General features: G+C 38.9%; 2 protein-coding genes and 1 long non-coding RNA gene across 3 annotated transcripts in view; all 3 read left to right on the top strand.

Moving 5' to 3' along the window:
- LOC140922124 (uncharacterized) overlaps nt 1-12561 on the top strand; it is a 45006-nt gene extending 32445 nt beyond the window's left edge. The window contains exons 2-3 of the long non-coding RNA XR_012164077.1: nt 11324-11471; nt 12451-12561. This is a non-coding gene — a long non-coding RNA (uncharacterized lncRNA). The remainder of the gene's footprint in view (nt 1-11323; nt 11472-12450) is intronic.
- A 2647-nt stretch (nt 12562-15208) lies between these two features.
- LOC140921870 (uncharacterized) overlaps nt 15209-25309 on the top strand; it is a 133905-nt gene continuing 123804 nt past the window's right edge. The window contains exons 1-5 of the mRNA XM_073371869.1: nt 15209-15302; nt 16746-17050; nt 17707-17848; nt 19561-19853; nt 21700-21841. Coding sequence (XP_073227970.1) covers nt 15209-15302; nt 16746-17050; nt 17707-17848; nt 19561-19853; nt 21700-21841 — 976 coding nt within the window. The remainder of the gene's footprint in view (nt 15303-16745; nt 17051-17706; nt 17849-19560; nt 19854-21699; nt 21842-25309) is intronic.
- The window catches only part of LOC140921720 (receptor-type tyrosine-protein phosphatase delta-like), a 59378-nt gene continuing 56424 nt past the window's right edge, over nt 22356-25309 (top strand). Inside the window, exons 1-4 of the mRNA XM_073371731.1 lie at nt 22356-22386; nt 22966-23295; nt 23649-23936; nt 24990-25232. Coding sequence (XP_073227832.1) covers nt 22356-22386; nt 22966-23295; nt 23649-23936; nt 24990-25232 — 892 coding nt within the window. The remainder of the gene's footprint in view (nt 22387-22965; nt 23296-23648; nt 23937-24989; nt 25233-25309) is intronic.

Raw genomic sequence — 25309 nt, 5'->3', positions numbered from 1 at the left:
ATGTGTTGTGTTGTGGTAAAAACTGAAATACAAGGTGAAAATAATATTTCACGGAAATACTGCGAGCGCAAAAGAAATACAGCAACGTACTTACATTCTTTTGGCGCAAAACGTCTGACCGCAAAAGAGATACTCCTGACAGGAAAGTACTACTCAGTGCTCTTGAAGAAGCAACGTTGAAATAAAAGCTGAACTGAAAATGCTAGAAGGCGATTTAAGTTAAAAACAAAAAATGCAAATAAGGGCTAGGCGCACGTGCTATTCCTAGGGGAGTTAATTTACAGCTAAATTGTTCTTTAGGGCGTTAGATACAATAGCGAATATGTCTGTTTTTAACAATCCTTTAATCTGAGAAAACAGCTGACACCTCACAGCGTCATGACTGGTTTCCCCGCGAAATGACGTCTGACGAACAACTGAAAAACTTACATACTGATGAGGTGTCGCTACCCAGATCTGAGTAGTGTTTCTAATTGGCCGAAGCAAATTTCCCTCGCGACACGACAAATCGGAAGCAATAGCCAGCTCTGGGTAGTTACACGTCGTCAGTATGGAATTTCTGCGCTCGTTCCTCAGACATCATTTCGTTGGAAAACCAAAGGTAGCTTTGCAAAATGTCAGCTGTATTCTCAGGCTAACAGTCTTTCGGTGGCGAGACTGTACTGTTATTAAACTGCTGTTCACTGGAAAATCAATGCCCAAAAGAAATAAAGGCGCACTCACCTTTAGTTCATCGAACAACTCAGTGGTTGCGTATGGACTATGACACCATAAGATTCTTAACTGGCAATTGAAGAGAAACAGCGTGTAGTTATGATTGCAAGCGGCAATGAAACCTGCTCCAGAACTGTAAATGCTATATAAAGCTGGATAGCGTAATTTCAAAGAAAAAAAGGACCAGATTAGGGATTCTGGCCTAGTAAATAACAGGAACATTTTCGCAGACGGAAGGGGCCAAGAGTGAACAAGGATGGCGCAGTGGTGAGAGGGCACTCGCCTGCCACCAATGAGGCGAGGGTTCCAATGCTGGCGTGGACGCCATATATGGGTTGACATTGTTGTTGGTCCTTTTTTATGGCGCTAAGAGGTTTTTCTCCGGGTACTCCGGTTTTTCCCTCTCCTCAAAAACCAACATTTCCAAATTCCAATTCCACCAGGTATCAGGAAGACGAAGAACGACCTAGTGGATATGCGGCCTCTAAATCGTTATTGATTGAGTGGTTTAATTAAAGATACGTACTCAACATTGTTTTACCTTGAGTATATTTAATTTCCTGATACAAACAGTCTAGAAGATCAAGATAAAAGACAATTTTGGAACGTCGAAGGACGCCGTCAAAGAAGTAATAAATGATGCATGAAAATTAGGACCTTTTTGGAATATGATGAACTTGCGTCGTCCTCAGGCATCTGCCGCGGCGCTCGTTACCAACCGTCAAACCAAACGCTTCAAAGGACTCCTGGGAGTTTACTCTAGTATAGGGTAGCAAAATTCAGCTGAACTAGCTCTGGTATAGGTCAAGGGTTCCAGGGTCCCAGCGGCACATCCCCACCCAGAAATTCCTAAAGTGCCCCCCCACCCCGGAAAACACTCAACATTTAATTCAGTCTTATTTATTTCAGTCTTATTTATTCTGATTTGTAGAATTCGCAGAGAAATTAATGGATACAACTGCCTCACGACTTGCTAGACATTTTGTAAGAAACAAGGCCTTTAAAATGGCATGAAGTTTTGTTCTGTCGGGATAGGTCCGACGCGTTGCTAAAAGACACTCAACATGCTTAAGATTGCTGCTGAAATCCGACAGACACAGATAACAAAGATGGAGTGATACTGAAAGGGAAGTCACATATAAGAGTATTGCGTGTCACGCCATACGTGAAAGGTCAAAAATCAGCTTGAATCGAATCATTAATTGGGGGCAAATCTTAAAAAGGCAGTGCGCAAATTGTACTTTGTATTGCTGTTTTTTTGCTTAAGATAAGACATGGATGACAAAAAAAATATCTTATACTTCTTCGTGGCAATTTGTCTTTTGGGACGACGAATGGTATCAGGTAAGTTTACAGCCAAAATATATCGATGCTTTGTATGTTTACGTCCTGAAGCATAGTTAGACACCATGCAAGTCAAACAGCGAAGTATTTATTTTCATCCAGTTTGCGATGAACATCTTTTATAAAGCCATAAACCTCGCATTTTCCCTGTGGTCCCATCTCCACCGACTTCTTTCCGAACCGTGATCAATTTCGTCTAGTATTGCTCCTCAGTTCAAACGCATTTTTGGTCGCATCACAATGGCGGAAGAATAACTTTCATTTTTCACGCTTTGCGGAAATGAGACTGTAGGCAATGATAGAACTTGATTTGTACTTAAAAAATAAAGCAAGGTATATCTTGGAAGTTAAGTCCTTAAAGGGACCACTAAGAAATGTGACCTGGGAAGCAAAAACAGCCACTACTATTAAACGATGGTACACGAAAATAGTTTACGGTTAACTGAACACAAGTTTTTAAATGTATTCCATTTCCCTTTAAAAGGATAACGATAAGCGTGGAACAGTCCGGGGCCAGCAAAACTTTAACAGTTAAGAAATTTTTCAACGGAAAGCCCAGAGTGGTAAATGGCTGAACAAGATTAAAAAACACCCGTCTCAAAAGCTATGCCAGACCTTAAAAAAGTAGGTTCTTATACGCCGCTGCAATACTGTATGTTTTTTAAAACATAAAATTAATCAACTTCCTCATGTTTGAGGACCCAGAATTATTATACTGAACAGCAACAAAACAACAACTTGGTGTGGCTCAAAAGGGGGAAGTGGGAGACAAAGTGATCCACTGAAACTTAAAAGGTCAGCCCCATGTACTCCTGGATTTTTGTGAGCTAAAGAAAACCTACCACCAGGGTGGTACTCACACAGGTATGGAGGAGGGAGTTGGGCCTCCTCCCAGGGCCGACTGTGTCCATTCCTGGGTAAATATGGAAGGTACACAGACCGATATAGGGGAGGGAGTTGGGCCTCCCATCAGGGTCGGCTGTGACCAATAGTGGGCCTCCCTAGGGCACCCACTAAGCTATACGTACATTCCAGGAGTAAAAAACGTGGAGTCTGTAGGGGCAAAAGTATGACGAGAGGAGCACTTCATCCTCATTCCCAATGTTTTATTGAAAATACACTACTGACTCAGGAGCCGATTAGAAGAAGTGAAGGAATTAACTAAATAGATTTCATATCATTGCCTCGAGTTGAAGCTCTTAACTGAAAGGGACATCAATGTGCTGACACAAAAAATTGATTATGACTTTAGATGACTTGCGTACAATACTACAGCCTTTAACTAATTAATAAGTCATATATAAAATGATTACCACTTGACAACATGGCACTTAATAAAGGTTTCGCAAGTCCCCTCTATGTCCAATAAAATAAAATAAAATAAAATAAAGCGACTGGTGGGATGGGAGGGAATTTGAAAAGAAACCTTCAACTGAAGACATTGTGCTTGGCCGAGAAGGAAAACACGGTGATGAAGCACGTGGGAATTCAAGTTATTTAACATTGCAGAGCAACTTGTGATTGGTCAAATAAACAATGAAGAGTTCGTAAGTTCAGCTCACGAGGTTGGACGTGAAAATCACTGGACATAGGACAAAGCTCAAACAAGGGTTGTCGATTAACTACAATTTATTTCCGGTGATCAATAAATTATGATCATTCACTTGAACAAGATGCTATTGGTCTAGCTAGCTGATGGAAGCATTCCAGGCAACCAGTAATTCAATGTTTTATCCCTTTTTGTAGCATCATGTGAACAAGTTGATGTAGGGGTGAGCTGGTACATTCTCGACAATCAGTTAAATGCTTCTTCTGAACTGAATGCCAGCACACCAGCAAAGAATGGCCGACTGAACTTTGTAGCGGGATCATCATGGTGTGCAATTTAGCTGTAAAATAACTCCCCTAGGAATCCCACGTGCTCCTAGCCCTTATTTGCATTTTTTGTTTTTAACTTAAATCGCCCTCTAGCATTTTCAGTTCAGCTTTTATTTCAACGTTGCTTCTTCAAGAGCACTAAGTAGTAGTTTCCTGTCAGGAGTATCTCTGTTGTGGCAGAAGTTTTGCGCCAAAAGAATGTAAGTGCGTTGCTGTATTTCTTTTGCGCTCGCAGTATTTCAGTGAAGCTTTATTTTCACCTTGTATTTCAGTTTTTACCCCAACACCAATTTGCCCACTCTTATTTTGAACACATAAATGTTTCTACAATATCCAATCAGAAGACTATAGCAAACAATATCTAATTAGAAGGCTATAGCAAATAGCTAATTATATAAAAATCACTTTTCTGTTTATAGATTATGATTTCAACATTTTTTGATGACGTCAACTCTAGGAAATTCTGACGTCACTTGCTCCTTGCCAGCTACAAAAAAAACTATGACATCATCATATCTTAATGGCATGCATGACGTCATCGACATTAATTTAAACTATGACATCATCCTATCTTAATGAGATGCATGCGTCATCGGCATTAATTTAAACTATGACATAATCCTATCTTAATGAGATGCATGACGTCATCTGCGTTAATTTATACCGCTCAAAAAGTTAATTAAATCCGAAAAAAAGGTGCCTTATCCACTACTCTCGCGACTTGCTGAACATTTTGTAAGAAACAAGGAAAAGATGGCATGAAGTTTTGTTCTGTCAGGATACGTCCGACGCGTTGCTGAAAGACACTCAACATTCCTAAGAAGATCAACGAATGATTGCTGCTGAAATCCGACAAACACAGATAACAAAGATGGAGTCACAGGAAAAAATAAAAGATTCCCAATATTGGATATTTTAGGGTATTTAAAGAATACCCACAAAAATCCCAAATTTGGAAGAGTGAGACAAGTCCCAACCAGGGAACTTGGTTGGGAATTCCCTGGTTGGGACTCGTCTCACTTTGCCAAATTTGGGATTTTTGTGGGTATTCTTTAAATACCCTAAAATATCCAATATTGGGAATCTGTTATTTTTTCCTGTGAGTGATACTGGAAGGGAAGTCAAATATAAGAGTATTGCTTGTAAGGTGGTCACGCCATATAAACGCGAAAGGTCAGAAACCGGCTTGAATCGAATCATTTATCGGGGGCAAATCTTAAAAAGGCAGTGCGTAAATTGTACTTTGTATGGCTATTTTTTTGCTTATGATAATACATGGATGAGAAGCAAATTATCTTACGCTTCTTCGTGGCAATTTGTCTTTTCGGACAACGAAAGGTATCTGGTAAGTTTACAGCCAAAATATATCGATATGGATGCTTTGCATGTTTACGTCCTGAACCATAGTTAGACACCACGCAAGTCAAACAGAGAAGTATTTATTTTCATCCAATTTGCGATGAATATCTTTTATAAAGCCATAAACCTCCCATTTTCCCAGTGGACCCATCTCTACCGACTTCTTTCCGAATCGTGATCAGTTTCGTCTAGTATTGCTCTTCAGTTCAAACGCATTCTTGGTACTGCTCTTAACTTAGGGACAGTGCCTAAAAATTGGTGCAACGGTCTTATAACTCCCATATTTAAATCTGGCGTACGAAATGACCCATCTAATTACCGCGGGATTTGTGTGTCTAGTTGTCTAGGAAAGTTGTTCTTTTCAATTTTAAACCAAAGACTCCTTGAACACGTCACTTCGCTGGACATACCCCACAAGTCTCAAATCGGCTTCTTACTTAAAAATCGAACATCAGACCACCTCCTAACATTATGAACTGTTATAGACAAGTACGTACACTGTCACGTTGAGAAAGTATACGCTTGTTTTGTTGACTTTAGAAAAGCCTTTGACCCAGTCTGGCATGACGGACTTTTATATAAATTATTACAAATTGGTGTATGGGGGTGTTTCTATAAGTTAATCAAAAACCTATATTCAAACTCTTCTTGTGCATTGAAAATAGGTACGAGTCAAGCAAGATCTTTTAGCTATTCTCGAGGCGTACGCCAGGGCTGTATTTTAAGCCCCTTACTTTTCAATTTATACGTTAATGACTTACCGTCCGCATTTCAAAATACTTTATCAGACCCTATCATCCTTCCAAATGGTACTAAATTAAATTCGCTTTTATATGCTGATGATTTAATTATTATATCATGATCTAAAATAGGATACAAAAATACAGAACAGGTCTCAAAACATTATCCTCTTTTTGCAACTCTTGGATGTTAGATGTACATTCCAAAAAGACCAAAGTTATGATCTTTTAAAAACGAGCGAAGAATAACTCCAATCTAGAATTCCATACAGGTAAAGAAACCATTAATATTGTCCATGAATATACATATTTAGGAACCCGTATCTCCTCGACCGTTAATTTTAATATCTCACTCGAACACTTGAAAGAGAAGGCTCTTCATGCTCTTTTTAGTTTAAGAAAACACACAAACTTTAGCAAATTAAAACCTTCTCTTGCTTGCAAAATATTTGAAGCGATGAGTTCCCCAATATTATCATATAATAGCGAAAGGTGTATATGTAAAACATGATTTTAAAGCTTGAGACAATACCCCAATTGAAAAAAACCCATTTGAAATTTTTCAAGTGTTACCTAGAAATAAGCAATAAAGCTTCAAATGTTGCAAGTAGAAGTGAATTAGGACGGTTGCCATTAATTATTAATATTTATAAAAACATCCTTTATTACATATTGTATCTTCTGCGTAAAAACGAGGATACTATTGTTAAACAAGCCTTTCTTACCTCGCTAGAACTTCACTGTAATGGTAAAAATAGCTTTTACCATAATCTTATGAAAATATCTGAATATTATGACCTGCCTAATTTTGATCCTAATAATTTAAGTGAAGCTAAGATTAAACACTATGTAGATATAATAAAACAAAAATATATTACATATTAGCAACATACAATCCATCATTCTAAAAAACTACAATTTTACAGCATATTTAAACATGATTATAAAATTTCAAGTTATCTAGACTTAATTAGAAATTCTGCCACTAGGAAAGACTTAGTGAAAATTCGTATAAGTAACCACAAACTCATGATTGAAACTGGAAGATATAACCAAACTTCCCGCAGCGATAGATTCTGCCCTATTTGTAACTCTGGTATAATTGAAGACGAATTTCATTTCTCCTCCATCGTCCAAAATACCCAATCCCAAGGGAGAAATTCTATAATAAAATCCAACAAAATTTTGTCGACTTTAATCAGCTATCTTACACAGAATTAATAATTAAATTGATGAATTCACAGAATTTTTCCGTATATTCACATTTGTTGAAATTTGTCTCATTATGTCATGATTTACGTCCTAATTTGTTATCAAATCACGCTGATGACACTTGAATGACTGTAGTAATCATTGCATTGCATTATCATTGTTATAAATTGTAACTTTATGTTAAAGCTTTTGCAATACTGTAACTAAATAATTATAGTCATGCAAATAAAGCTTATGTTGTTGTTGTTGTTGTTGGTCGCATCACAAAGGCGGAATAATAACTTTCATTTTTCACGCATTGAGGAAATGAGACCGCAGGCAATGATGGAACTTTATTTGTACTTAAAAAATAAAGAAAGGCACATCTTGGAAGGAAATCCCTTAAAGGGATTACTATGAAATGTGACCTGGAAAGCAAAAACAGCCACCAATGTTGAAAGGATGGTACACGGAAATAGTTTACGGATAACTGAACACGAGTTTTTAAATGGATTCCATTTCCCTTTAAAAGGATAACGATAAGCGTAGAATAGTCGGGCAAAGCAAAACTTTAACGGTTAAGAATTTTTTTCAACGGAAAGCCGATCGAGAACGTTAAATGGCTGAACAATATCCAAAAACACCCGTCTCAAAAGATATAGACTTTAAAAAAGTAGGTTCTTATACGCGGGTGTAATACGGCATGTTTTAACATTCGTTTGAACAAGATGCAATTGGTCTAGCTGATGGATGCATTCTAGGCAACCAGTAATTTCAATGTTTTATCCCTTTTTGTAGCATCATGTGAACAAGTTGATGTAGGGGTGAGCTGGTACATTCTCGACAATCAGTTAACTGCTTCTTCTGAACTGAATGCCAGCACACCAGCAAAGAATGGGCGACTGAACTTCGTAGTGGGATCATCATGGTGTGCGTCCACAAGTGACAGCAGTCCATATCTACAGATTGACTTACAGATTCCTTATATCATCTGTGCTGTATCCACTCAGGGGAATTCCCAGGGGAGTCAGTGGGTGGAGTCTTACACCCTACAGTCATCTACAGATAGGACAACTTGGACAGGCTATAAAGAAAATGGAAATGTTAAGGTAGTTGACGTTAAAGGGTGCATATATTAATGGCCTGGCCCATCACTTTAAAAAGGAAAAATGCTTTTTTTGTGAGTTTTTTCGCTTTTTCCTACCACCCTATTTATGGTAAGACTGGTCTTGCTGCAAGCACAAATCTGATTGATAGCGGAATTATCTTGACTGGACCTTTCTTGCTTGACAGTTTTAACCAATGATGATCATCCTAAGATATAGCTTTTTTATTTTACACCACAGCTGTTGAGATACAGTCCTAGTGGTGTTGATTGACTATCATTTATAGGGAAGATGCCCTCTGCAACTTGCGAGCAACGGTTTCAGTTCATTTTAATATTAAGAAAACGTTAAGAGCTTCATTTCTGAGGTACATGTACTTGCAGTAGACAGCGCAGTGTAAGATCATTCTTGTGAATCAACCAAGTATACAGGTCCCTGGGACACAGGTAAAAGGAAACCAGTGTAAAGTTTATTTTTATACACGAATACAATAATTGTGTGTATAAAACAAATTGTTTTGGGGATCTGGTTTTTTCTTGAGCTGTGAAGGCAGGGAACTGTGAGATTTGCCTAAGCAGGAAGCAAATTAAATGTATTAGCAGGGTTTTCGGAGCAATAGTTACAGTTGTCGAGAAATGAAAATGTTTCATCCCATTCTTAAAACTTGCCGCCAGACTGGTTCTTTGAATGTGCACGAGGATCACTTGTTGGGCACCATTTAAAACTGTCCGATTAAAGGACTAGAGGCAAAATTTTGGTCTTGAGTATTGAGTTTTTGCCATTTTACAGATCAGTACACAGCTTTCTGTAATTCCAAGAAGGTTTGGGATGAGAGAGGTGATGGAATAGACGTGTGTTTTTAGCGCTCCAGCATAAACGGGTCTAGAAAATAACATTTCGCTTCAATTCAGGTTGACAAGCAAGTTCATCGCATTCCATAATCTATTTTACCCCAAAATCTGCACAATTCCACCCAACCGAGTCAATAACGGACACGGGTTTCGAGCTCGAAAGAAGACAACCAGGGGCGTAGCCAGGATTTTTCAAAGGGGGGCTCACAGCAGGGACACCATCCGGGGATCGCCGATTATATATGGTTGATACCGCTGCTCTCCCTCGTGTATCAGCGGGCTCAGTCGTTTTATCGCGGCATGGAGGCCCATATTAACTAAAGACAAGAGCAGTTGACGAAAATACTTTACAAAAAAAAAAAATTAAGAAAGTGGGCTTTTCAACAATGGCTTTTACGGCCAAGATATTGTCGCGGAGTTTTCGCCACCTGAGTATTGTAGGTTGTTTGCTCAAAAGAGGGTCTACCAAGGGGGGGTCACGGGCACCCCAGGACCCCCCCTAGCTACGCCCCTGAAGACAACCACTCCAGCGTGGTAGCCGAGAACGCTGTTGTAGCTTGATGTTGATTCAGGCCATTCAGATGAAGTTAGAAAAGCTGAGGGTGCTTGACAAAATTAATGAGCGGCTAAGTAAAATTGAATACGATATAAAGAACATCAAAGGTAATGTCGCAACAGTGATTTGGCAGATGTAGAACAAGACTTGGAGAAGCTTGAGGAACTGGAAAACGAAGTTGAGGAATTACCACACATGTCCAATACTCTCGACCAGATTCCAGTGGACAAAACCTGGAGTCCGACGGAGTCTAGTCGAAACAACCTTGTATACTATCATGTGCCGGAAAAAGCAGAAGGACAAGAATGTGCAGATTTCGTCCAAGACTTTATAGCTACTCACATGGGCCTAGAGACTCTATGTGTACATGTTGAAATAGAACGGGCGCATCGTACACCAACAAGGCGAGCGAAACTCTGACAAGGAAAAACCAAGACCAATTCGTGTAGCGTTCTTACGATACACTGATAAACGCCGCTGTTATTTTACATGAAAGGATAATCCCTTTCAAGGAAAGAGAACACAAGAACGACGAGAGGAGCTCGTTTCCTGTAAAAAAAAAACAAAAAAAACCCATTATTTTATAGAAGAAACTAGGGCAAAAAGGAAAGGCTTTCATTGTTTACCCCGCCACGCTGAAGTACCTGGACGAGAATGGTAGTGAGATAAAAAGCGAAATAGAAAAACACAATAATAGGTAAAAGGAGCCTTTGACTGAAAGTTTATTTTTGCGCGAGGTTTATCGAACTCTACACAGCACACAGGCTGCCCAAGCTGAGTGTGTGAGTTTAATCATTAACATATGTAGTTTCATATTGCGTAATTTAAAACGGCCGTGAATGTAAAAGATTTGTATGCTAATTCAGGTAAAAGATTCAAATCGATAAATACTCGCTAGAATGTTCAATAAAATACAGCTTACCATATTTACTTTGCTTGTTTTTGTTTGCTGTGTGGTTATTTTTCCGATCCATTGCGATTTAAGCGATTTCCTTTAACCCCGAGTTTCCGAGTTTCTCTTACAGTGGAAACTCGGGGTTAAAGGGTCGGCGTAATCAAACTCCCAGAGCTTGACCCATTCTCTGCTGCATGAAGCACCTTATAGTAGGAGTATAAATTGGTTCTCTCCTGTGACTGGAATGCTAGTCTGTTCAAAGGTTACCTTCATCACACTTATATATTGAGGTAGAAAAATTACAGGCGTGTAAAGGAGCAAAGTTTGTTATTTAAGGGAGAAATGCCATGCGGGGTGAAGCTAATTGAATCGAGAAGCGGGGAGTGGGAAGTGAGAGGTTGATACCCTATTGGGTTCACAGGAAAGTCACTAAGAGCCAGGGACCAGGAATTTCCTAGCTATGTCCTACTACCAGTATGACCCCTGGCTACTTTCATAGGAAACAAAAGGAAAGCAAACTGAACCAATAGAATTTCCTAGCTGTTCAAATCCTTACCTATAATGTGCATATAATTATCTTGCAACTTAGTGACAGCCCTGGGTTTAATAAACTGAACACTATCTTTATTTAAGAATTACCTCCTAAATGATAAGCTTTTTTTTTGTTTTGTTTTTGATTTGTTTCCCAGACATTCAATGGAAACTTCGATCAGAACACAGTAGAAAAACAGATCTTGTTCAGTGCATTTGTTGCCAGATACTTGCGTTTTGTTGTTGGGTCCAAACATGGTGCAGCATGTTTACGAGTAGAAGTTTCTGGCATACCTAGAAGCAGAGGTTTGATATCTTGCAGAAATTGTTCAGTTTTTAAGGAATATAGTTTTTTACCCAGTTGTGGAACCTTCCTTCACATCATTGATATATGATTTTTTTCTTTTTGTGACCACATCAGCTCTTGAACCATTATCTTGTTCTTTCTTTTTAAAAACATCTTTTTAAAATACAGTCTTTGCAAGTAATTCACTGTATATGCCTTTCCCGTTGCTCCTTGCCACTAACGACATTTTGCAGGAAAGAAGTCTGCAATTTCACCGCTAAGATTCCATATTGATCATCATTATGTAGATTTGCCTCTGGAACCTAGTCAACAAACAGGGATTTGTCAAAGTAGTCATTGTATTCTTTTAGCTATTGTTTACGAATAGCAGAAAAAAGACAAAAGGTCACAAAGTTGTGCAGTAAATGCCATGAATTATCTAAAAAAGTCATTTTTCATGGAATATAACCTTCTTTATAAGAAGAATATGAGTTTTGCTGCTGCTCCTTCGCAGAAGAACTCAAAACTTTACGGTAATAGACTAGGAGAGACTTCACTCAGACTTTTGGGGCCATTGTGCAGATGTCTTCCCTGTGAAAAGGTCCCTTAGTGGCGAGGAATGAAGAGAAATGGCTAGTGTATTTGCAGGCTAGTTTGTGACCAACCTGTCAAAATAAAAAGGTTGAGATTTTGAATATTTACTGATCAAATACTTACCATGACCATTTTTTTATACTGCACTGCAGACACACTATATGTATAGCTGTACATGCATGTACTTTGAACATTAACATCAGTTGATTCAGAAAGGCCTTCCATACCTGCTCTGTAGCTGTGAAATCCAGGGTGCCCGGCATATGATTTCCATATAAAAGCTGAGATTTTCTAGTCGCCCAAGAGCAGAAGTAAGGATCCTGGAGTGGTTTTCCAGGAGCTGAGGCCAAGAGCACAACCCTGCTGCATTTATCTGTAATTTTTATTATCTGTTTTGGTTTTCAGTTCCGAGTAATATTGCCCTTAACAAGCCCGCAAGTCAGTCAAGTACATATACTGAACCAGGGAGTTCCTATTCTGCTAGCAACGCAGTGGATGGAGATAGGGGTACTAACATCGACAAATGTACACACACTCTCCGAGAGAACAATGCTTGGTGGCGAGTAGACCTGGGGCGAGTAGAGCCTGTAGCTGAAGTAAATATAGTCAACAGAAACGTACATGGAGACAGATTGAATGGAGCTGAGATAAGAGTTGGTAGGTAGTCATTGTGGGAGATGCTGTAATCAGTTGCTTTACCTAGTTGTTCAAATTTGTTCCTTGTTCATTTTGAAATATTTCAATTGCAGTGTAATATGAGATTACTTTTCCATTGGCTTTTAAGTTAAGATTTTTCAGAAGAAGGTTATGTCAACGTGATCTCTGAGTTTTGTAAAAGTGTACATGTATTTAGTATCAATATCATTTTCTTCCTACATAGTTACATTCATGGAAAGTCAAATTTCCACAGATTCTATTTGAGTGAGTCAGTATATAGACTGTTTTCACATGACGTCACGGCGGCCATAGTGGTGTGCCAAAACAATGAAACGGCGGCCATGTTACTGTCCCAAACCAATCCTCTGGGAGTTGAACTCTTTTCGTATGCAAACGCTTTCTTTTGTTCAATAAATTTGCATATATGCTGGGCACGTGAGTGAAAACACTCTATATATCGATGTAAAGGTTATGCAAGTGAGATTGCAGCACTCCCCTGATCTTGAAGTGAATGCCAAGATCGTTTCTTTGTTACCATTTCAGCTATTATTGTACGTGAATCGTGTTCAAATACTGCAGTTAATGTTACCTCATATTATCTTTTATTCGCTTTGCCAGGAAATGAAACAACAAATGGAGGAGCAAACAACCATCTTTGTGCAAATATCATACACATCCCAGCAGCAAGTTCCAAGACATATTCCTGTAGTCCCAAAGCATATGGCAGATATTTGTACATCAGATTACCTAATATGTGGTTGACGCTCTGCGAGGTTGAAGTTTATTCCTATCTTAAAAGTAAGAGCGCTTTTCTTTCCTGTTGTTTATTTTGTAGGTATATGCATGATGCTTTTTTGCCTTTTACTAAACAAGTAATCTGTTTTAAAAATCGTTTTGTATTGTTTATATATAAAAAGTTTCTGAATTTTCTTAATCAATCTGTTCATTTTTCTTTTGTGGTGTTTGCCTAATTTGATACAGTTATGTCATAAATCCTTCTTACTATGGGAATTCAGTTGGTAACAACAGTTTCAACGGTGTAAACTCACAAAAAAATTAAGTTTACTAAGATGCATTGTATTTTTCTGTCATTTTACGTCTTAATATTGTCCATGATAATCAGAAAACCCTGAGAAATATTAAGAGGGGCGTCCTTCGTGTATACTGTATTGTATCTGAGGGGGTATTCAGTGTGACTGAATAGGCCATTTGCACTAAGAGGCATGTGACATCGTTTTTATGAAAATGAAAGTTATATGATTTTGCCTTCGAAAAACGATTAGTGGGTCATATCTTAAACAAAATAATGGTGAGTTGGTTTTTGAAACCCGCACCATTTTCTTAAAATGAATAAGTTCGTAAATGGTCACGTGACCAAAATGCGATTTTTAAAATTATGAATTACCTCTCTCTGAACACAAAGTTTGCACTTAAACTTCAAGGAGAATGTTGAAAAGATGATGTGATAACGTTTACAGCACATCTAAGCGTAACTATGAAACGTTGAACGAGATATAAGCAAGAAGTAGTTTTGGCCGCCATGTTGGAGGGCAAGAGCATGCCCTCCAACATGGCGGCTAATATAAATCATACTACTTTGCTGAAAAATCAAAGTGCATTAAAATATCTCCCATAAATGCGTTTCCTCTCAAATTTCGGGTGTAAGATACTTTTTGTATGCTCTAACAATTTTTGGCATCAGCAAGATTCCAACTCATTGTTTAAAGGAAGCATTGGTCACGTGACCTCTTAGTGCAAGTGGCCTATATCATTTGATTAAGTATGAGGAACTTCGCGCCCCTTTTGCCGCTAGTTTCTTGGTGAGTTGCGGACGTGTGCCAGCAGTCACCAAATGACATAATACAGAAGACTGAAAAGACACTGACAATACCCAAACCACAACAAGATTATAGCTAACCTACAATATATGTTTTGCAACACCAAGAAAAACTGTTTTTTCCGCCGCTGATCAGGAGTGACGTCCTTCTCGCTCAGTGTTTGCGCGCTTTTTTGGTTTCGACTCAACATGGTTTTACTTTACGTTCAGCTGATTGGTTCATTAGCTGGATTTGTCGGCGTCGTGATTGGTGGGAGTGTTAGCTTTGGTTTGAATTCATACGACACTCATTCCACAACAGTGGATAGGGTAAACTGAACAACCTTGCGTCGCTGTATATGAAAAACCAGCGGTCAAACTGAAGCTAGTATTTATTGAGCTTGTAAAGTCTCTAATGATCCTCTTGAGATTTCTAACATCTTCAATAACTACTTTTCTTGGGTCGGTGAAAACCTAGCGTCTCGCGCACCACGTTCATCTCGCAATTTTACCGAATACTGGCCTCCTTATTATAATCCAAGCTCTTCCTTTTTTGATCCAGTTTCTCCAGCGGAGATTCAGCGTGAGATACTTTTGATGCCCAAAAATAAAACTTACCGTCTCTACTCTTGTCCTATCCGTATTTTAACTGACGCTAGATGCGTTATTTCGGGCCTTCGCTCCATCATTATGACCAAATCTGTGCAAAAGGGCGTCTTCCCATCCAAAGTGAAAAAAGCGGAAGTTGTTCATGTGTACAAAAATGACGATAAGCCTGAGCCAGGTAATTGTCGTTCGATATCATTACTGTCTATTTTCAATCGGATATTTGAAAAACTAAAGTACCACCGCCTCAAATCCTTTCGTGGTAAAAACGGTATTCTTTTTAAGTCACAGTATGGCTTCCGCGTAAAACGTTCCACGCAACATGCCATTATTGACAGTGTTAATGTCATTCAAATACAATATGGACAAAAAAATTTTCACTTGCGGGATCTTTTTAGACTTAAAAAAAAAGGCCTTTGATACCGTCGACCATATTTAATCTAGCTTCCTGACGGCATCAGAGGAATTATCAATGACCGGTTTGTCTCATACCTTCTTTGTCGTTCACGAGTAACTGAAGTAGGTTTTAACTTATCTACCGAATGTATGAGCTCGTGATGTCTCACAGGAGTCTGTGCTTGATCCACTGTTATTCTTAATCTATGTTAACGACAATAGTTCACAACTCCTCGGCCAAATTCTCATTCTGTCTCGTTGCTGATGACACGAACTTGTTGTATGCTGCCACTAATTTGAAATCTCTCGAGAAAACCGTCAATAGCGAACGGCCCAAAGTCTCCTACTGGCTCAATGCAAATAAGTTAACGCTCAATGCTAAAAAGTCAAATAATGTTATCTTTCGTCCATATCAACGTAAGTTGAAGTACTCGTTAATATTGAAATGATTGATAACTGTACCCAAATTCCTACTACCCTTGAGTGTAAAGACCATGTTAAATATCTTGGTGTCCTGTTGGTCAGCAATTTAAGCTGGAAATTTCATATTGATAATGTTGCATTAAAAGTAAGCAGAACTGTTGGTGTTCTTGCCCGTCTTAGACACTTCGTCCCACGTCCTACCCTTTTAAATATTTATCAATCTTTGATATTGCCTTATCTGACACGCGGTTTGGCGGCTTGGGGTCAAGCTGCCAAAACCCATTTACAAAAAACTCTCGTGCTATAAAAACGAGTCCCTCGTTTGATGTATTTTTCTGAACCCATAGCACATGCCGTGCCTTTACTTGTTTCCTCAAAAATTCTACCCTTACAAATGTTATATGCTGAAAAAGTATCTTCTATAATGTTTGACGTCTCCTGCTTGAATGTTCCGTCTAACAGCTGTGATTTCTTTGCTAAAGCTAATTCAAAGCACAAGCATGAGACAAGGTTTTCTTCGTCTGGAAATTAAAATCAACTTTAGAACGCAATACCCAACGAATTCCGTCAGCTCTGTGAGGGAGCTTTTAAAATACATTTTCATGATTTGTTGTTCTCGATAATGGAAACGGAGGCCTTATCCCAGGCCTGACATTTGCCTAAATTTTAATGTTTTTTTTTTTTTTATAAAATAGGAAGGAACCCAAAATCGCGGCAATAAATTTGTTCTGCGAGTCTAATCTATTACGTTAAGAGTGATAACATGAAAATATTTTTTCCTCCTTTTTTTCCCTAAACTCAGGTTGTGCATTTGATCCAGTAGGAGTGTCGGCTAATAACGATATTTCTAAGCAGAGGTTTTCAGCTTCGTCATCTCTTAGCGGGCGCAGTCCATCTGATGGCCAATTAGAAGGATCCAATGCCTGGATTCCTGCCAACAATGACAACAATGCTTTCCTCCAGATCGATCTGGGATCTCGTTACCTTGTTTGTGCAGTAGCAACACAAGGAAATCCAAATGCTAATGATTGGACAAAATCATACAAGATAAAGACGTCCCTGGATAATGTCTGGAGGACATTTTACTCTGAGGGTGGTTCCGAAAAGGTACATCCTTTTTTGCTGTAGATGAATTAATAGCGAAATTATAATCGTGGAGACACTAAGTAATGAAGGACTGTGTTTATCTCTGAGCCTCGAGAACTAGGATTTCACATGCCGAAGTTGCTTTCGTTCCTTTCTCTCCCTTCCATTTGCTTTCCTCTCTCTTCTCCCATCTTCACCGTCTCTAGTTGTCTTATCCTTTTCTTCCTGTATCCTGGAGCCTGCCCTCCCTTATTTTTGGACCAAACTGAGGCCCGAGGGGCCGAAAACATTTTCTTTTGGAGGCCGGGGTCCCCCATATCAGAAGGTCTGGATCCGCCACTGAGACTTAGGCTACGTTAAAAAAGAACCAGACGAATTTTCGACCGGTTGAAACTTTCATCGGACACGGAACAGTTCAATATTTTCGCTCTCTTGACACGGAACACCCGAAGTAGTTTGAGAATTTTAATTATTTTCAGTTGTTTTTCCACCTACCCATGCGCAGAACACTCCTTCATCTGAAATACAGTATGGCGTCTCCCAGCTGAGTTAAAACGCATCCATGCAACCACGCCCTTGCTACACAAAAATTTAGATGGTTAAAGGTGTTCACACCTAAACGCACGAATTTGTCTTTCATCAGCATTTTATAGAAATTTTTGTTAATTTGCTCTTAGACATTTACTGGAAATGGTGACAGCAACAGCATTGTAAGAAATGAACTATCTGAGCCACTTGCTGCCAAGTTTATTCGTTTTTATCCAGTTACATTTCAAGGAAGGAAAGCATTAAGGGTGGAGGTGTATGGATCTAAGCAAGGTTGGTCTCTTAGTACATACCCAATACATGCAGTTCAAAAGACAAACACAGCATTAAAAAAATGCACTTTTTCTGAGTGTCAATGTTTTTAACACGAAAGTGCAAATAAGGGACACTATTTTTTACGGGACCGCCATCGCTGTTGTTTCATTACGCTAAATTTTTCAAATGTTAGAGAATATTTCGCGAGTTGAGTTCTGAAGGTCTGTATCTCAGTTTAAAAAAAAAACAAAGGAAAGTCTTTGTCTTGTGTTCAGATTCTCAACGAAACGTGAAATTAAGGAGTTTCACGTCGTAGTCGTGCAGTGACGGCAAAGAAATGTACAAAAATACCTTATGCACGTGCAAAGTTGTTGTTTTGCTTATCTAAGGGCCCGTGCACATGTATTCGTTTTTGTTTGAAAACGGATATTTATTTTCTCCGGTTCAGCCTACCTTCCACACTCACTAATGCAGTGAAAACGGTCAACGAAACGCACCTTTTCAATAACGCTCTCCAGAGTGGAGATTTTCGAAAACCTACTCGGCTTTTCTTTTACGTGTGGACGGACGAAAACTGTTTCGAATTCGGAATACGATGATGTCGTACACCATATACTTCTAGCATAACGTATGCTTAATAATAAAGCTATGGCATTTCCATTGTTTTAGCGTTTTCGTGTGGACGGGTGACTACGATTCGAATTTGCTACGTATGCCTCCGTTAGGTCACTCATTAAACTTTTAAAATTTCTTTTGTTTTTTCGTTATGAATTATTAATCAGTGTTTGAACTCTTTTTTAAATTTCCATCCGTTTCATATTAGTGACAATTACAAAGAAGGAAACAAACGAGGAGGGACCAAATATAATGAATCTAATTATTTAAAGCACTTTTTTTCTAAAGTAAAGCAGAAAACTCAACAGAGAGGAAACAAGAAAACGTGAAATAAGCATAGAAGTACAAAGATTGGTCAGGCAGTAAGTAGGAAGCCTAAGCAGCGACGACAACGGCAAAAAAGCAATAGGTTTAGCCCCGTCCACATGTATCCGGATATTTCTTATTACACAGATTTTTACCTCCATTTTCAAACAAATACGCAAACTCCCAGTGACTGTTTTCTGTGAAATATCTGTTCGGAAAAGCAAAAATTGTCTAGATTTTTTTAGATGACCGTTCCATTCATGTATAATTTTTGAGGCCTATCTAATAAATTCCTTACGATTTTGTGAACTTTATTTTTTTCCATTTCACTCCCAGGTTAAGCCTTTTTTTAGGAGAGAAAGGAAACCTAAAATTTTTGGAACCAAAAATGCAATGCATAGAAAAATTGTCTCTTTCGTAAAACTCTAAATTGCAGCTAAAATTTTCGCAAAAATAATGCTGAAACCCTTGTAAAAAGATTCAAGCTGCCCTGGGATGACCGAACAAAAAAAATTTTTTAGCGCTACTTAGAATACATTTCTAGATATCTAAAAAATTACTCTGGTTAGCCTAAAAAGTGTTTCAATGCATTCAGGAGGAAACTTTACGTCCAACTTTAGACCAAAATAACCCCAAATCTAAATATTAGTGCAAGAATGAATGGATCTATATCAGAGATTTTGAAGTCGTTGAAACTCGCAGTCTGTATTATCAGGTTTAAAACCTGATAATCGAAACTGCTCGGTTTTTAAACAGTACATAAAATTCTTAATAAAAATGCCATATATTTTTTCTTGATGTTTTTACAGGTTGCTTTGAATCGTTTAAGAATGAACGATTTCAACCGACCAGGGATTTTACAATTACAGCATCCTCACAACTTAGTAGTCACCAAGCAGCTTTTAGTCGCCTTTATGGTACTGACAGTTGGTGCAGCTCTTCAGCATCCCTACCTCAGTACTTACAGGCTGATTTAAATAAAATTGTAACAGTCACAGGCGTGGCGACTCAGGGAGATGCTAAAAGGGACAACCGGGTGACAAGCTATTTAATCCGCTATGGATATGATGGTAAAACATGGATTAGTTACGGAGCTGGACAGGTAAATTTGCATCATGTATTCCTAGGTCTCAAGATTGGCAATCGTCCAATTACCGTCGTCTAGTGTTACCCGTGTGGCCAAAATGAGACGAAATACGGTGAAACACTCACCTCGGGCTTGAGACAGAAAAGTATCATATTGCGAGCTTTGTTGTAAGCGGTGACGAGTGTCTGGCTTCAAAACGTAGGTTGTAGGAGTCGAACAATGTACCAATTTTTAGTCCGACTGTCCGATTACAGCCTGCAATTTGAAGCTCCGCAATGAACCTATTTGTACATTAACTGTGTGTGACTATCGAACGCATAGGCGTACGGGCCGGGGGGGGGGGGGGGGGGCGAGGGGGGCTGCAGCCCCCCCAAATTTTGGGCAACTCAGATTTTTGGGGCAGCAAGAGAAAATTTGGGCAAAGCCACCTTTTAAAGACGTTTCCATGTTTTTTTATTAGTGTTTTGAAGAGATAAATATTTTCTATTTTAACCTGAAGTCGGCGTAATAATCCAGTTACATACACACGAGACAGTGGTTGCCAAGCACCTGAAGCGTTCGTGGTTATAAGGGAAGGGTATCATATGCTGATTTTTTTTCATCGTTTGGCGCTGTACTGCAATGGGCTATTTCCAATCGTCAATTGATTACAATAAACTTCTGCCTAAGTTCATTTCTAGAATCATCTCTGCTAGTAGAACAGTGTGTTGCAGATAGCATCAGCGATGGGTCTGAAAGTGAAGAAGTGGCTGACTAATTCTCAGTTTAATACGAGAAGAATCTTAATTTTATTTAAAAATCTATCAAGCGTGTTAAATTATTCACTAATTTGTTAAAGTAGAGCGAAATGTTTACAAAACCGCTAACAAGAGCGCCATGGTGCATACTAATCAAATCCTTCTTTGTAACAATTGACCAGAATTAATTCTCAAATAATTCACACACGTTTTCAAAAAGATTGAAACTGCTATAAGGTGAAATTGCATGTCAAAAGCGCTTCGTTTTCTAGAGATAACGGCTAACATCGAGAACGATTTCACAGTGAGAAATAATGCTGCAAGTGTAATAGGTAATGGCGTCAGTTCGTTGCTTTGACAACGCCGATGTCATTGCAACCCAGATCATGACAAATTTTCATCTTTATCTAATACAACTGTGGTCCCCGTGGCAATGTTTCCAAATGTTTGTTTATGGCGACGTAGTTTATGCTCAAACTTGGTAGGTATTGACCCTGAAAAACTGTATCGAGCCACTTTCATATGCCAGTACGGCCTATGTTGTTGCATCGTATGGCCCTCTTTTCTCTTCGACTGTTTTGTAAAATTTGGGCAACTTGCAAGAATTTTTTGAGCAAATGGTTTACCGCCCCCCCTGGCCGAAAATTGCCCGTACCCCTATGATCGAACGTACTAAATATTAGAAGCCAATGCAGATTCATTCACATCTATAACTCTTTGAAACTTTCGAGTAGACTTCAAGTGAGTAAAAACAAAATCACACAACCTTTTAACTAATGAACGTTTAAATCTTACCTTTAGTCGGACATAATGAGTAGACAGATAAAACAGAGAAGATTTGACAACTTTTCTTGTTTGTCCGTTAATTATTGGAACTTCAGTCGAGGAACGGGCCCCTGAACGGACGTTTGCAACCCCGGTTAGGCTGACTCGTCCCCAGTCACGAAAAGCGTGACTGCAGGGAGCGCGAGGGGTGGTGGGAAGGAAAAGCAGAAAAATTCCTCCTTCCCATTACCTCTAGCGCTCCTCTTCAGCCGGTTCGGGAATATACCACAGATTGTGGTGTCCTTTAAATAAAATTATTTGTATATCTCCACTTACTTTGTTCTTGATCTACCACTCAGCATTTGACTGGAAACAGCGACAGAAGTACCATTGTTATCCACTGGTTTGCTCCCCCGTTTGCAGCGCAATATGTCAGAATATTCCCCAAGACATATACTAATGCAATATGTATGAGAATGGACTTGTTTGGCTGTAAGGATTGTAAGTATGATTTGTTAGAGGGGAATTTTTAAAAAAATGAATTAATGGGATACATGTGCTGCCGTATACAGTCAATAATTTATAATAATAATTAAAAATTTATAACGCGCCTTTTCCATGCAAATATGATCAAAATTGCGTTACAATGCCCTGAATGTTAAAAAAGAAAATAAAAACTCAAATGTACATAGCAATTTAAGCTAAAAAGTAAATTAAGCGTAAAAATTTGAATAATCAAACGAGCTTAATCTTGTCAATCTTAGTATCGCACGCAGCCGTTTTTGTCTCGTCACACAACGCTCTTTCCCATCTTGCTTCCTCGGTTAACCAATGAGAACAAGGAATGTGCCTCATTTTGCCCGCTAGCCACATAATAAGTACTTAAGTGCTATTTGGTATGATGCAGCACTTTCTAGCCTGCGCAAAGGAAATGGGATTGAGACATATACTTGCAGGCTAACTGCTGTCGTCGAAAACGGCGGAATCTGCATTTAAGAGTGAAGTTTGTATCGTAATGCAAACCTTTTCTCCAGTAGAAAGTGCTTGTATAGGTTGTCCTACAACGTCGAGTTCAATTTGCAATTTATTTACACGAGTGTGTTTTTCAAAAAAGTATCAAACTGGCAAAATTCACTGGATCAACATTCGTTCACTAAACATCCCCACAATGCAATTCGATCGACGCAACACCTGAACCCAGTCTCACGCGAAACCTCAAAGTGGCCAATAAAGATTTGCGGCACCTGATTGGTTATTAAACAATTCTATTGATTTTTGCCAATCACAATGCTTCATTCACTGATAATTGAATTATATTTCCTCGTTTTTGTACTCTGTTTACTTATAGGCTGTTTACAGTCCTCTATTTTTCCGATCGACCGCTCTGCATTACGGGCGGCCACCATATATCTTGGATTTGTATCAAATCTACTTTCTCGCCTCCCTCCCCCCGCATAAACCCCACACACTCAAAACCCCGGCTCGATCTTGAAACTGCATTACTGCTTTCAACCAATCAGATTCAATGAACTTAATGGAATGTAAAATTGAGATGTTGTATTTGATAAGTTTGCCTAGGTTATTTCTTGTCGTCTTTTCATTAAATATTTGCTTGTCTCTTTCAGACCAAGTTTCGTTGCCGTTAAAAGTTGATCTTGATGATGTTGGTCTGATAGCCAACACTAGTCAATCTGTGACCCTGACCTGTGTGGCTAGTTACAGCCCTCGACAACCCTCTGGGTATAGTTGGAGCAAAGATGGAGCGGGGCTGTCTGACACAACCCCCTCTCTTACCATACCATACAACAATGCCAGTAATATCTACAGTAACTCTTGCGCAAGAAAGCTCACTTCAGCCAGTGGAGTCCAGTGTAATTCAACCTACCAATGCTCTGCATCACTTTCTGGAATACAAGGCAGTCATCTGACCACTGCAAATGTTATAGTGTCCTTAAGTAAGCAAAAATTTGTGCGTACCTTGGAACGCCTTTTTTGCTCGTTATCGTGAATGTGAAAATTAATTTAATATACGGGATGACGCAGTTTTCAATAACTAACATAATTTAAGTTCTTTATAAGGACACGAAAATATTGCATTCCAACAATACATGACTGCAAACGGTACTAGATGAACAAGGAAGTACTTTCTAAAAAATACCTCAACCTTAAACGTATTCTAAGTGGGTAACGTATTTTTAACGCGTTTGTTTATTCGTTGATTTTGTCACTTGCTCAACGGTTTAAGTGCTGGGTTCTAGATAACCTTATAAGTAAGGCTCATTATGAGGCACATTTTTGTTGTTTTCAGAGAAACCAGGCAAGCCAGTTGTTCAAGTTAATCCAAGTGACGTTAAAGCAAGATCAACATTAGTCACATGGTCGTATAATCCTGGAGCGGATGAAATGCCTGTTACTGCCTACAATCTTGAGTGTCGAAATAGTACTTCTACACGCGATATACCTTTGGGACTTGTATTAAGTAAACGGATTAACAACCTCAAGCCATACACAGCCTACAGTGTTAGGCTGATAGCCGACAGTGTCTTAGGAAAGAGTCTGTGGAGTAATTTCCAGAATTTCACAACAAAAACTGCCAGTAAGTGTTGATGCAATTTAGATGCAGTGCTAAGAACAATAATTTAATATAATACGTTCTTCAGTCCAAAATCATCGCCACATCGTTTTAGCGGCCCCAGTCAGTCGGGTAATGAAATATTAACTACTTCTGCTATCATCTCATCGATATTTTCATTTTAAAAAATCTGAAGAACTGCGACAGATAAAGTTGTGCAAGCAAACTCATTCAGTGATTTTCATGTAGTAATCAGGTGTCCGGTCATAGGATAGAACTATTCTGATTGAGGATAAATCAATCTTAACTTATCTTGTCACTTTCGATTCTCTTTTTAGAGCCTGAAGTTAATATCCAGATTGTGAGTGTGACAAGTCCTTCTTCACAGTCAATTCATGTGAAATGGCAGGTAAACATCGGATTTATTTTAACAAAAACTCGTTCTTGTCCATAAGTACTTCGTTTCTCAAGAGGCTTGCCTATTATTTCCATGCCTCTCCAAAGACTATTACCCAGTTGCTATTGAGGTGCACGGATCTTCTCCTCGCTCTCCCCCTCCAACCTCTTCACCCCCCCCCCCCCCTCCCCCACCCTCTACGCCTCCATCTTCTCTTATCCCGAAACTCATAAATGGCGACTGTATACGAATCTGGTTTCCTCAAACAGGAAAAGCTGTGTAACCAGTGCCATCTTTGTTCATTCATGTTCACTACTTTGTGTAAACAACGGAAAAAAGTGTAGGCTTGAACTTGTCTGCGTCAATCCCGCAAATTTATCATTTTCAGATCTTAAAGTTTCATGGCGTTCACTGTTAAAAGGTTTGAACATAAACATAGATAATGGGGAAAGGAGACTTGTTATGAAAGCTGGCAAACATCGAAGATAAACATGAAAGTGCTGCAGGTTATGTTGGGAGGTTTGTAACGGTGCACAATCCTTTGTTTTTTGTTCATGAATTATGACCAAAGGAATTAATGCAACATGATAGAAATAATATTAAACGTTATGCACTGTCAAGCTCCTAAAAAGGTACCAGAAGCATTTATTTAACGATGTATTACTTGAACACTGATTTAGTCAAGTACATGTTGCAGACACCAAGCATCGCCAATTTAAACGGGCCCCTTAGAGGGTACAGCATTGAATACAAGGAAGAAGGGAAATCTTTATGGACAACAGTCAATGTCAGTGACTCATCAACCGATGAGACTTTACAGAGCCTGAAGAAATGGACATTGTATGTCATTAGAATCGCAGTCAGTAATGGCGACTTTCTTGGTCCACTGGGTCCTGAAAAGCAAGCTCGGACGCTAGAAGATGGTTTGTGTACTCCTTGACTTAAGTTGTTTTACTTCAGCTTGTTTTTTCTACAATTATCTGCCTCTTTTCCCCCTTGA

The sequence above is a fragment of the Porites lutea genome, chromosome 12 (genome assembly GCF_958299795.1).
Source record: "Porites lutea chromosome 12, jaPorLute2.1, whole genome shotgun sequence".
Lineage (NCBI taxonomy): Eukaryota > Metazoa > Cnidaria > Anthozoa > Scleractinia > Poritidae > Porites > Porites lutea.
This window is presented reverse-complemented; position numbering and strand designations above follow the sequence as displayed.